At 38.6% G+C, this 12,854-nt stretch overlaps 1 protein-coding gene across 1 annotated transcript in view; it reads left to right on the top strand.

The window, feature by feature from the left end:
• PTPLB (protein tyrosine phosphatase-like (proline instead of catalytic arginine), member b) overlaps window positions 1-12,854 on the top strand; it is a 127,972-nt gene that overhangs the window by 61,226 nt on the left and 53,892 nt on the right. Inside the window, exon 4 of the mRNA XM_006869363.1 lies at window positions 10,809-10,897. Within this exon, the coding sequence (XP_006869425.1) occupies window positions 10,809-10,897 (89 nt within the window). The remainder of the gene's footprint in view (window positions 1-10,808; window positions 10,898-12,854) is intronic.

Raw genomic sequence — 12,854 nt, 5'->3', positions numbered from 1 at the left:
TTTGCTCAGCATACAGGTTGAATAAGAATGGTAAAAAAAAAATTTGACCCTGTCACACACCTCTCTTACTCATAGGTCACAATGTTGTCCATAGCTTGTCCTGATCCACATGACCAAAAGCCTTTGCGTAGTCAACAAAGCACAGGTAAACATCTTTTTGGTATTCTCTGCTTTCAGCCAAGATCCATCGGACATCAGCAATGATATCATCCTCGTTCCACGTCTTTTTCTGAATCCGGCTTGAACCTCTGGAAGTTCCCTGTCAATGTAGGCTTGTAGCTGTTTCTGTATTACCTTTAGTAAAACTTGACTCGCATGGGATATCAAAGAGATTGTCCAATGATTTCCGCATTCCTTTGGGTCACCTCTCTTTGGAATGGGCACAAATACGATCTCTTCCAATCAGTTGGCCAGATAGTTGTCTTCCAAATTTCTTGGCAGAGATGAGTGAGTGCCTCCAGTGCCACCTCACTTTCTTGAAAGATTTAAGTTTTTATTCCATCAATTCCTGGTTCCTTGTTCTTTACCAATTCCTTCAATGTACCTTGGACTTCTTCCTTCAGTATCATTGGCTCTTGATCATATGCTGCCTCTTGAAATGGTTGAACATCAACCATTTCTTTTTGATATAGTGACTTTGTATATTCCTTCCATCTTCTTTTGATGCTTTCTGCATCATTCAATAATTTTCCCAGAGAATCCTTCAATTACGAAAGTCGAGGCTTGAATTTTTTCTTCTGTTCCCCAGCATGAGAAATGCTAAACGTGTTCTTCCCTTTTGGTTTTCTTACTCCAGATGTTTGCACATTTTATTTTAATATTTGACTTTGTCTTCTTGAGCTGACCTTTGAAATTTTCTGTTCAGCTCTTCATTTCTTCCATTTGCTTTAGCATGTCTATGCTAGGGAGCATGCTTCAGTGTCTCTTCTGACATCCATTTTGACCTTTTCTTTCTTTCTTGTCTTCTTAATGTCTTTTTGCTTTCTTCCTGTATGGTGTTCTTGATGTCATCCCTCAACTCTTCTGGTCTTCAGTCTTTACTGTTTACTTTATCAAATCTGTTCTTCAGATGATCTGTAAGTTCAGGTGGAATATATTCAAGGTCATATTTTGGCTTTCGTGGACTTGTTTTCATTTTCTTCAGCTTCAGTTTGAATTTGCATTTAAGCACTTGATGGTTTCTTCCATAATCTGCCTCTGGCCTTGTTTTGACTAATAATATGGAGCTTTTCCATCATTTCTTCCCGCAGATGTAGTCAGTTTGATTTCTTTGTATTCCATCTGGCGAGGTCCATGTGTATACTCATCTCTTACGCTGTCTAAAGAAGGTATTTGAAATGAACAAATCATTGATTTTGCAGAATTTTATCACGCCATCTCCAGCATCATTTCTATCACCAAGGCCATATTTTCCAACTACTGCACCTTCTGTCTGTTCCCAGACTTTGCATTCCAATCACCAGTAATGATCAATACATCTTGAGTGCACACTTGATAAGTTTCAGATTGAAGAAATTGGTAGAATTCTTATATTTCATTCTCACTGGCTTTAGTGGTTGGTGCATAAATTTGAATAATAGTGGTATTATCTGCTCTTCCTGTGTTGTTGTTGTTAAGTGCCATCGAATCAGTTCCAACCCATAGCAAACCTGTATAGGGTTTCCAAGGAGCAGCTGGTGAGCTTGAACCACTGATCTTGCAATTCAAACGGCTTTGTAGTCTGGCGCATTAACCCACAGAGCCACACCAGGACTCCAGTCTTCCTTGTAGGCTCATGGATATTATCCTGTCACAGATAGCGTGTACCTCATGACTGATCTGGATATATTGTTTATGACAATTAATACAACGACATTTACAATGTCGATCCTGGCATTGTAAACCATGTGGTTGTCAGATTCAAAATAGCCAATGCCAGTCCATTTCAGCTCTCTAGTGCCTAAAATATCTATGTTTTTCATTTTTTACAATTTCTAATATTCCTAGATTCATACTTCACACATTCCATGTTCCGATTAGTAATGGATGTTTACAGCTTATTTTGAGTTGTGCCCCATCAGCAAATGAAGGTCCCACAGGCTTTACTCCCACGGGCTTTACTCCATTAACGCCATCATGGTCAACTCTACTTTGAGGAGGCAGCTCGTTCCCCAGTCACATTTTGAGTGCCTTCCAACCTGAGGGGCTCATTTTCCGGCACTATATCTGACAGTGTTTCTCTGCTATTCATAAGGTTGTCAGTGACTAAATATTTGGAAGTAGTTCGTTACTCTTTCTTCTTAATCTGTCTTCATCTGGAAGCTCATCTGAAACCTGTCCACCGTGGGTGACCCTGCTGGTATTTAAAATACTCGTGGCATAGCTTACAGAATCACAGCAACTCCCAAGCCTCCACAGTATGACAAACTGACAGATTAGTGGTGGCTACTACATGAGTAGTGGAGACCAATGCAAGGCAGGAGACACAAAGTTAGTGCCAGAAATTATATAGAGGTAAGCCTCTTTCCAAGGACTTGACAAACTTACTGATGAAGATCAAAAACTATAGCCTTCAAAATGGACTGCATGTCAATATAAAGAAGACAAAAAGTCCTCACAACTGAAACAGTAAACAACATCTCAGTAAACAGAGAAAAAAATTGACATTTTCAAGGATTTCATTTTAGCTGGATCTACAATCAATACTCATGGAAGGTGCAGTCAGGAAATCAAACGATGTATTTATTACATTGGATAAATATGCTGCAAAAGACCTTTCTTTAAAATGTTAAAATGCAAAGATGTCACTTTGAAGACTATGGTGCACCTAACGCAAGCTATGGTGTTTTCAGTCACCTCAAGTCATGATCAAGAGCCAGTAATCCTGAAGGAAGGAGTCCTGAAGGAAGGCGCATGAAAGTATTAACAAAGAACAACGCACTGGAAATTGAAATCTTTCAGCAAACTGATGCAATGCTGGAGGCACTCAATCATCTCTGCCAAGAGTTTTGGAAGACAACTACTTGGCCAGTTGACTGGAAGAGATCCATGTTTGTGCCCATTCCAAAGAGAGGTGACCCAACAGAATGCAGAAATCATCACACAATATCATTAATATTGCATGTAAGTAAAATTTTTGCAGTTCAAAAGTGGTTTCAACCATACATTGATAGAGAACTTCCAGAAGTTCAAGCTGGATTCAGAAGAGGATGTGAAATGAGGGATATCATTGCTGACATCAGGTGGATCTGGCTAAAAGCAGAGAATACCTGTGCTTTCCTGAATATGCAAAAGCTTTCAATTGTGTGGCTCATGACAAGCTATGGACAACATTGCAAAATATGAGTATTCCTGAACACTTAATTGTGCTCATGAGGAACCTGTACATAGATCAAGAGGCAGTTGTTCGAACAGAACAAGGGAACATACAATGGTTTGCATTAGACAAATCTGCTGCACAAGACCTCTTTAAAGTGTTCAAGAGGAAAAGTGTCAGGTTGAGGACTAAGGTGTGCCTGACCCAAGCCATGGTATTTTCAGTAACCTCATATGTGTGTGAAAATTGGACAGTGAATAAAGAAGACCATGAAAGAATTGATTCATTTGGGTTGTGCTGTTGGAGGAGAATGTTAAAAGTACCATGGACTGCCAAAAGAGCAAACCAATTTGTGTTGGAAGAAGTACAGCCAGAAAGCTCCTTGGAAGCCAAGATGACCAGACTTTGTCTCTCATTCTTTGGACATGTTGTCAGGAGGGACCAGTCACTACAGAAGGACATTATGATCGGTAAAGTGGAAGGTCGGAAAAAAAGAGGAAGACCCCTAACGAGATGGATTGGCACAGTGGCAGTAGCAATGGGTCTAAGCATAGCAATGATTGTGAGGTTGGCACATGACTGGCAGTGTTTAATTGTTTTGTTCATAGGGCTGCTATGAGTCAGTACTGACCCGATGGCACCTAACAATAACAGTGAGTGCTTCCAGCATTTTCCCTGTTTATTGAAGCATCTAAGTTGGTATCTCATCAATTCCTGCAGCCTTGTTTTTCACCTGTGCATTCAATTCAGCCTGGACTTCTTTGTGTGCTACCTCTTGTGAAGTGCTGGCGAATCGGTTCTGACCCATAACAACTCTGTATAGAGTTTCCGAGGAGCAGCTGGTGAGCTCGAACCACCGACCTTGCAGTTCAAATGGCTTTGCAGTATGGCACATTAATCCACAGTGCCACACCACGACTCCCTGCTACCTCTTGAAATAGTTGAATGTCAACCAGTTCTTTTTGGTACAGTGACTCTTGTATTCCCTCCATCTTCTTTTGATGGGTCTTGCCTTCTTCAATTTTTTGCCCATGGAATCCTTCAGTATTTCAAGTCAGGGCTTGATTTTTTATTCTTTAGTTCTTTCTGCTTGAGAAGTGCTAAGCATGTGTTATCATCTTTTGAGTTGTCTAACTCTACATCTTTGCTTATTTTATTATAATATTTTGTCTTGAGCTACCCTTTGAAATTTTCTGTTCAGCTATTTTACTTCATCATTTCTTCCTCTTGCTTTATTTTAGTTTTCTGAGTTCAAGAACTTTGAGTCTCCTCTGACATCCATTTTGGCCTTTTCTTTCTTTCCTCTCTTTCAGTAACTTCTCTATTTCTTCATATATAATATATCCGTAATGTCATCCTGAAACTCATCTGGTCTTTGATCATTAGTGTTCAATATGTCAAATTTATTATAGAGATGGTCTCCAAATTCATGTGGTCCCTAAATTCTTATTCAAGGTTATACTTTTGGCTCTCATGGATTTGTTTTAATTTTCCTCAGTTTCAACTTGAACTTGCATATGAGCAGTTGGTCATTTATTTTGCATTTGACCCTGACCTGTTTCTGACTGATGATATTGAACTCTCCATCATCTCTTTCCACAGAGGTAGTCAATTTGACTTTAGTATATTCAATCTGGTGAGGTCCATGTGTATAGTCACCATTCATGTTCTTGAAAAATAACCTTTGTTTTGGTTTTGTTTGTTTTTTTTTATCACCAAGGCCATATTTCCCAAATACCATTCCTCCTTCGTTTTCAATTTTCACATTCCAGTCAGTGGTAATTATCAGTTCATCTAGATTGTATATTTGATTAGTTCAATGCTGTAGAAATTGGTAAGTATCATCAATTTATTAATCCTTGGTGTTAGTGATTGGTACTTAAATTTGAATAATAGTCATATTAACTGGTCTTCCGTGTATGCATGTGGGTATTAGCCATCACTAACAGCATTACACTTCATGATACATCTTGAAATGTTCTTTTTGACAGTGGATGTGACAACTCTTCAGTCTGTCATTCGCTACATAGCATGATTGTCCAATGCAAAATAGCCAATCCCAGTCTATTTCAGACAGTGTTTCACTGCTATTCATAAGGTTTTATAGCAAGTTTTTTCAGATGTAGATTGCTACATCTTCCTTCCTAGTCTGTCTTAGTCTGGAAGCTCCACTAAAACTTGTCCACCATGGGTTACCCTGCTTTTGAAATGCAGGTGACATAGCTTCCTGCATCACAGCCACATGCCAGCCACTGCAGTGTGACAAGCTGACATAAGAGTAGTGGGCCTATTCTAGATTATTTTCTGTAAGCGGTATCATATAATAATTATCCTTTTGTGACTTAGTTCGTTCAACATGTTTCCAAGGTTCATCTGCTTGTTTAAAATACACAATTCAGTGGTTTTTGTATATTTACCAAGTTGTGTAAGCATCACCACAATTTTAGAATATTGTCATTACCCCAAAAAGAACCTTCTACCTGTTAGCTGCCACTCCTCATTTTTTCCTCCAAACCCGCTAGCCCCAGGTAACCACTAGCCTACTTTCGGTATATAAATATGCCTAATCCCAACATTTCATATAAATGGAATCATGCACTGTTGTTGATGTTAGGTGCCATCGAGTTGATACCAACTCAGAGTGACCCTATGCACCATAGAACGAAACACTGCCTGGTCCTGAGTCAACCTCACATTCGTTGCTACATTTGCACCTATCGCTGCTGCCACTGTGCCAGTCCATCATCTCCTTGGAGGTCTTCCTCTTTTTTTCGACTCTCCATTTTACCAAACATGATATTCTTCTCCAGGGACTGGTCCCTCCTGACAATATGTCCAAAGTATGAGAGACTGAAATCTGGCCATCCAAGGAGCATTCTGGCTATACTTCTTCCAACACAGATTGGTTTGTTCTTTTGGCAGTCCATGGTACTTTTAATATTGTCCTCTAACACCATAACTCAAATGCATCAGTTCTAAGTCCTCTTTACTTTGAGCAAGCAAGGTTGTATCATCTGTATATCACAGATTGTTTTTGTTAGATGCTGTCAAATTGGGTCTAACTCATAGGGACCCTATGTACAACAGAATGAAGCACTGCCTGGGCCTTTGCCATCCTCACAGTTATGTGTGAGCCCATTGTTGTAGCCACTTTGTCAGTCCATTTAGTTGGGGGTCTTGCTCTTTTTCCTGGACCCACCACTTTTAACGAGTATGATGTCCTTCTTCAGGGACTAATCCCTCCTAACAACACATCCAAAGTAGGAGAGATGAAATCTCACCATCTTCCCTTCTAAGTATAGCATTCTGGCTATACGTCTTCCAAGACAGATTTGTTTGTTCTTCTGGACCATGGTACTTTCCAACACCATAATTCAAATGCTTTGAGTCTTCTTTTATCTTTTTTATTTGTTGTCTAACATGCATATGAGGCTCTTGAAAATATTCTACCATGGCTTGGGTCAGATGCACTTTAGTCCTCAAACTGACAATCTTTGCTGTTTAACACTTTAAAGAGATCTTTTGCAGTAGATTTGCCTAATGCAAATATATCAGTTGATTTCTTAAATGCTGCTTCCGTGATCATTGATTGGGGGTCCTAGCAAAATGTTGACACTTCAGTGTTTTCTCCATTTATCATGATTTATTTATTGGTCCAGTTGTGAGGATTTTCATTTTCTTTACGTTGAGATGCAAGCCATACTAAGAGCTGTCTTCTTGACTTTCGTAAGTATTTCAGGTTCTTTTCTCTTTTGGCAAGCAGGGTTGTGTCTTCTGCATATCTCAAGTTGCTAATGAATCTTCCTCCAATCCTGATGCCGTATTCTTCTTCATATAGTCCAGTTTCTCCGATTATTTGCGCAGCATACAGATTGAATGAGTATGCTGAAAGATTACAACACTGCACACATCTTTCCTGATTTAAAACCATTCAGTATCCCCTTGTTATGTTTGAACAACTGCCTCTTGATTTATGGACAGGTACCCCATGAGCCTCCATACCTCCCAGCCACAGGTAAGCACTGATCTACTTTCTGTATATAAATTTGCATAATTTCATACTCCATATAAAAGGAATCATGCAATAGGTGGTCTTTTTTTTTTTTTTTCCTGGATTCTTTTACTTAGCATAATATTTTCAAGGTTCATCCATATTATAAAATGGATCAGTGCTTCATTTCTTTTTGTTGCTAAGTAATATTCCTAGAGGTATATCACACTTAATCACATTTTATTTATCTACTCATCTGTTGAAGGACATTTTTTTTCTTTCCACTTTTTGACTATTATGAATCCTGTGATGCATATTCATGTTCAAGTTTTTGTGTGGATATTTATTTTTATTCATCTTGGGTATACATGCATACAGACACACATATGTATACCTAAGAGTGGAATTATTTGGTTATATGTTAATTGTATACTTAACTTTTTAAGGAACTGCCAGACTGAGGTGGCTATTTTAGTTTATAATCCTAGCAGAAGTGTATAAGGGTTCTAATTTCTCTACATCATTGTTACCTGGCTTTTTTATTTAAACCATTCTAGAGTGTGGCTCTGTAGGATAAGCAAGGTCGATTTTTAACTCACCAGTCGCTCCTTGGAAACCCTATCTAGGGCCATTATGAGTCAGAACTGACTTGACAGCACCTAACAACACACAGTGAGGAATTCTTATATGCCGCTATAGCATAAGCATTGGACTGCTAACTTTAAAATCGGCGCTTCAAACCCACCAACTGCTCCTTGGAAACCTATACAGGGTCATCACTTATATATGGTCATTTGTAGATTTTTTTTTTTTTGAGAACTACTTATTCAAATCCTTTGCTAATTGGTAATTTGGTTTGCTTATCTTTTTATTATTTAATTGTTGTTAGGTGCCGTCAAGTTGGTTCCGACTCATAGCAACCCTGTATAGGGTTTCTAAGGAGTTGCTGATGAGTTTGAACTGCTGACCTTGTGGTTCAAAATGACCTTGCGGTCCAGTGCATTATACCCCAGCACCACACCAGGATTCCATTATTTAATTCGAAAAGTTTTTTTTTTATATTTTGGGTACAAGCTTCTTATCAGATAGATGATTTACAACAGTTTTCTCCCATTTTGTCGGTTGTCCTTTCACTTTCTTGTTTGTGTCCTTTGAAGCAGGAAAGTTTTAAAATTTCCTGACATTCAATTTACCTATTTTTTCTTTTGTTTCTTGTTCTTTTGCTGTCACATCTAATTAGCCATTCCAAGGCTACAAGATGTATGCCTTTGATTTCTTCTGTGACTATCATAGTCTTAGCTCTTACATTTAGGGCTCTGATCTATTTTTAGTTCATTTTTTATTATAATGTAAGGAAGGGATCCAACTTTATTCTGTTTCATGTGACTGTCTAGTTCTACCAGCATCATTTGTTGAAAACACTATTTTTTCTCCATTGAATTGTTTTGACAACCTTGTCGAAAATCAAGTGATAATAAATTTGAAGGTGTGTTTTGAGGCTCTTAGTTCTATTATATTGATCTGTTTGTCCATACACTTATGTTTTTCTTTCATTCTTTTATTCATGCTACAAAGATTTGTTGCACACCTGCAGATAACAGGCATTGTGGATGGCATAGCGTTGTTACTTCCTGTTGGAAAACAAACTATCATTCTTCCTCAAATCTTAAAAATCATTTTATAATATATACTCATAGCATCTCTTTTTCTGAATAAGATATAAGGTGATTTGCTCTCATAACCAAATCGAGAGAAGTAATTTTAGATCTGATTTGTGCATAGGCTTTTGGCCAGTTGTAGATTGCCACAAAGCCAGTGATTCACATCCACAAGCCGCTTCTCAGAAACCCTGGGCAGGGTTGCTGTAAGTCAGAACCCATTTGATGGCACTTACAACAAAAACAAGTTGCCTTGCAGTTATGATTGATTTTTGTGCCTCCCTGTCTCATCTCTAACCCCCAAAATGTGTTGTAAATCCTAACCTCTATGCTTTAGGTTATAATCCCACTTAGAAATGGGTTTTCCTTGTTATGTTAATGAGGCTGAATTAGTGTCTGATATATTTTAAATCAGTTTGAAAGAACAGATTAAACAAGCAAGCAAAAACTGTTCAAATGGAGAGAAGATACACACATGATCACCAAGGAACCTAGGGGTAGAAGCTGAAATGAGGCACAGACCTTCCCCAGAGTGGGCAGAGTGTACCTTCCCTAGAGCTGGCACCCTGAATGTTGACTTAGCCCATAAAATGTGAAAAATAAAATTCTGTTTGTTAAGGACATCCACTTGTGATATTTTTGTCATAGCAGCACTAGATAGCCAAGACACTAACAACATAATTATTCCAAAGAACAAAAATTGGTGTGGTGCTGTATGAGCTGCACTGGACTATGAACCACAAAATTGGCAGTTCAAGCCTACCAACAGCTCCATGGAAACCCTATATAGAGACAGTGAGTGGGAACCAACTCATTGGCACTTAGCAACAATCCAGCGAATGTATTGACAGTGAGGTTTGTTTTAAAGTAGACAAAGGATCTGCATTTGTGATAGGGGTTCCTGGAACATGTGGAGTGGCCTGTGTGCCACTTGAGAGGGCCAGGAAGCTGGTTAGTATAGTTGCTGTGGACAAACAGCCATAAGGCCAGAGGGAGATTGCTGGGGACTGATGCACTGGATACACATCATTATGCTTTGAGGTTTTTATCTTACTTTGGGTTCAAAGTACTACCTTTAGATTTGTTCTAGTAGTGCCATGCCAGTGAGTCGATTTCCATTCATAGAGACCCCATGTGACCTCATAGGGTTTTCTAGGCTATAATCTTAACAGAGCAGATTTTCCTCAGAGTGGCTCATGGCATGGCTCAAGTCCTCCAGGTAAAAGACACTTTTATCAAGCAGGACATTTCAAGGGCTTAGAGATGAGGACAAAGGCCAGACCTCTTTTTTTGGCAAGTTTAATCTTTACTACTCTGAAACCCAAAATATAAGTCAATTTTCAATACCTGATTTCAGAGGTTAAATATTGATTTTGTTTTCTCTATCTATGTGTACTTATCCAGTGTTTCTTTTTTTAAACTAGGCTTGTGAAAGTACCTAAACCCCATGGATCATCATTGCCATTGATAATATTATTGTTTCTAGGGAGAAAAGCACTTTTAATCTTAGTGTAGTGGTTACGAGTCAGGTGCTAACCTCAAGGTCAGCAGTTTAAATCAGCCAGCAGTTTTGTGGAAGAAAGATAAAGCTTTCTGCTCCTGTAAAGTTTTATACAGCCTCGGAAACCCTGTATATGTGTCGTGGAGTTACTCGCTATATGAGTCAGAACTGACTCCATAGCACATAACCACCACAGCCATGTTTTAAAGAGGGAATTTGTATAACAAGATACGTAAGTTTCAGTTATTCAAGCTGGTTTTGGCCCTAAATAATTAAATTTGGATGTTTTGTAAAATGTATTATGTATTGAAACTTAGTGAGTACTACAGTACATTTATTTACCCCTCCTAAAATATCTTTCAGGAATTGTGCCGTCTTCTGTTGTCCTGACTTCTTTCCAGGTGATGTCAAGGGTTTTTCTAATATGGGCAGTGACACATAGTGTCAAAGAGGTAAGTGTGCATATGAAGTAAAATAATATCAGCACTAGCAAACACTACCCACCTGTTTTTTTTCAAATGTATGTCATGGCTAAAGATGGAACTCCAGATTGTACCAGTATAACCCAGATAAAGTTGAGTTAATCATGGGAACCATACCCCAAATATACAGCATTGTGAAAGACTTATCCTTTTTAATTATCCATTGGAGCTAGTCACATAAATGTCACCATGCACCCTGTATAGCTAAAAGATGATCAGATGCTTTTCTTTTGTGCCATGGAAGGATTCATCCAGCAGTTTGTCTGACACCTTTATTGGCAGAATATGATAGTCCTACCATCTTAGTTCCCATGGAGTTTTGAATGGTGTGGATGTGGTCTGCAATTCAAATCCATTTTTCTGGTGTGCATTTTATTTGTACCCAGAACACCAGGCTCTGGTAGCTCATTTTTGTAGTTGGGATCATGCTAGCTGCTGTAACAGGGAAGGGTGATGAGTTATCCCCAGAGCAGTCTGATCTTTATGGAACCAGGAGAAACAAATTTCTTCCCACCCAACCCACCAGGGCTAATGGAATTGTCAAATGTGTTGAGTCCAGTGGTTCTGAGCGAGAACTGATCTGAGGGGCCTAGGATATTAGATACCCAGGCAGGCCCAAAGATACTCTTTACAAGAACTTAGGTGAAACACACCATTATTATCAGTGTTGAATTATCCAGTGATGAGATGTGGTAGAAAAGCATGTGAAACTTATCACTACAGATTAGTGAAATAGCACAGATAAGCCCATGCTTATCTTGCATATTGGGTACTCCACCAGTGTTTACTGTGAGTCTGAGTCTGCTGCAGCTAAACTTTCATTTTCCTGTATATAAATTAATTTTTTATTCTAGTATATCTAGTATCGGCTTATTGTGTGGCACTGTAGGATCAGCCCTGGACTGCAAACCACAAGGTCAGCAGTTCAAACCCACCAGCTGCTCCTCAGAAATCCTATACATGATTGCTGTGAGTCAGAACCAACTCAACAGCACTTAACAGCAACTCCTGATGTGACTGTAAGATAAGCACTGGACTGCAAACCACAAGGTTGGTGGTTCAGACCCATCAGCTGCTCCTCAGAAATCCTATACAAAGTCGATATGAGTAGGAACTAACTTGATAGCACTTAACATGGGTTTTGCTTTTTTAATTTCCATCGTCTCTTCCTCATGTAAACTTGAGGTAGCCACAAGGAGTCTGCACTTTTCATTTTTCTAGTCCCAGTGGCCTATCACTAGCATTATTGGATTCATTGGGACCCAAGAAATGTGCAAATCCATCACACTATTCTGTTGTTTTCTTTGTCCTCTCTTCTTTTCAGATGCTTGTTAGAACATTTTGTTACACAGGATTTACTTTGGCAATTTCATTTGTATTTCAAGTAATGAATTTTTTATTGACATACAAAAAATGCACGTAACTGATGAGTTTTTAACCAAAATTGACCAAGCTAAGTTTATTATTGTTGTTATGTTGTCGGTAAGTGTCGTCCAGTTGGTTCCAACCCATAATGACCCTGTATAGAGTTTCCAAGGAGCAGCTGATGGATTTGAAAACATTGACCTTGTGGTTACCAGTGCAGTGCTTATCTTATCCTACAGCACCACACCGGGACACCATTTTTGTCATTGATGTTATAGTCATATATGAAAGTTGTAGAGCCATAGGGGTTTTTTTTTGTTGTTTTAAAAGCTTTCTAATCTCTTGAAGATGTCTAAATTTTATATGCAGGAAGAATATAAAACAATTGCATATTTTTGTCTTTAGAATGATAAAACATTCCCTTTATAAAGTAATAAATAAAAGAAAAAGTAGGTAAATCAAGCGTAATATAGCATATTGGCCTCTGTTCTCACACAGAATTATTTACAGAGTTAGGAAAGCTACTTAATTTATGGATACCATGTCACCTCCCCACTCATTC

This window comes from Chrysochloris asiatica, unplaced genomic scaffold, assembly GCF_000296735.1.
Source record: "Chrysochloris asiatica unplaced genomic scaffold, ChrAsi1.0 scaffold00130, whole genome shotgun sequence".
Taxonomy (NCBI): domain Eukaryota; kingdom Metazoa; phylum Chordata; class Mammalia; order Afrosoricida; family Chrysochloridae; genus Chrysochloris; species Chrysochloris asiatica.
This window is presented reverse-complemented; position numbering and strand designations above follow the sequence as displayed.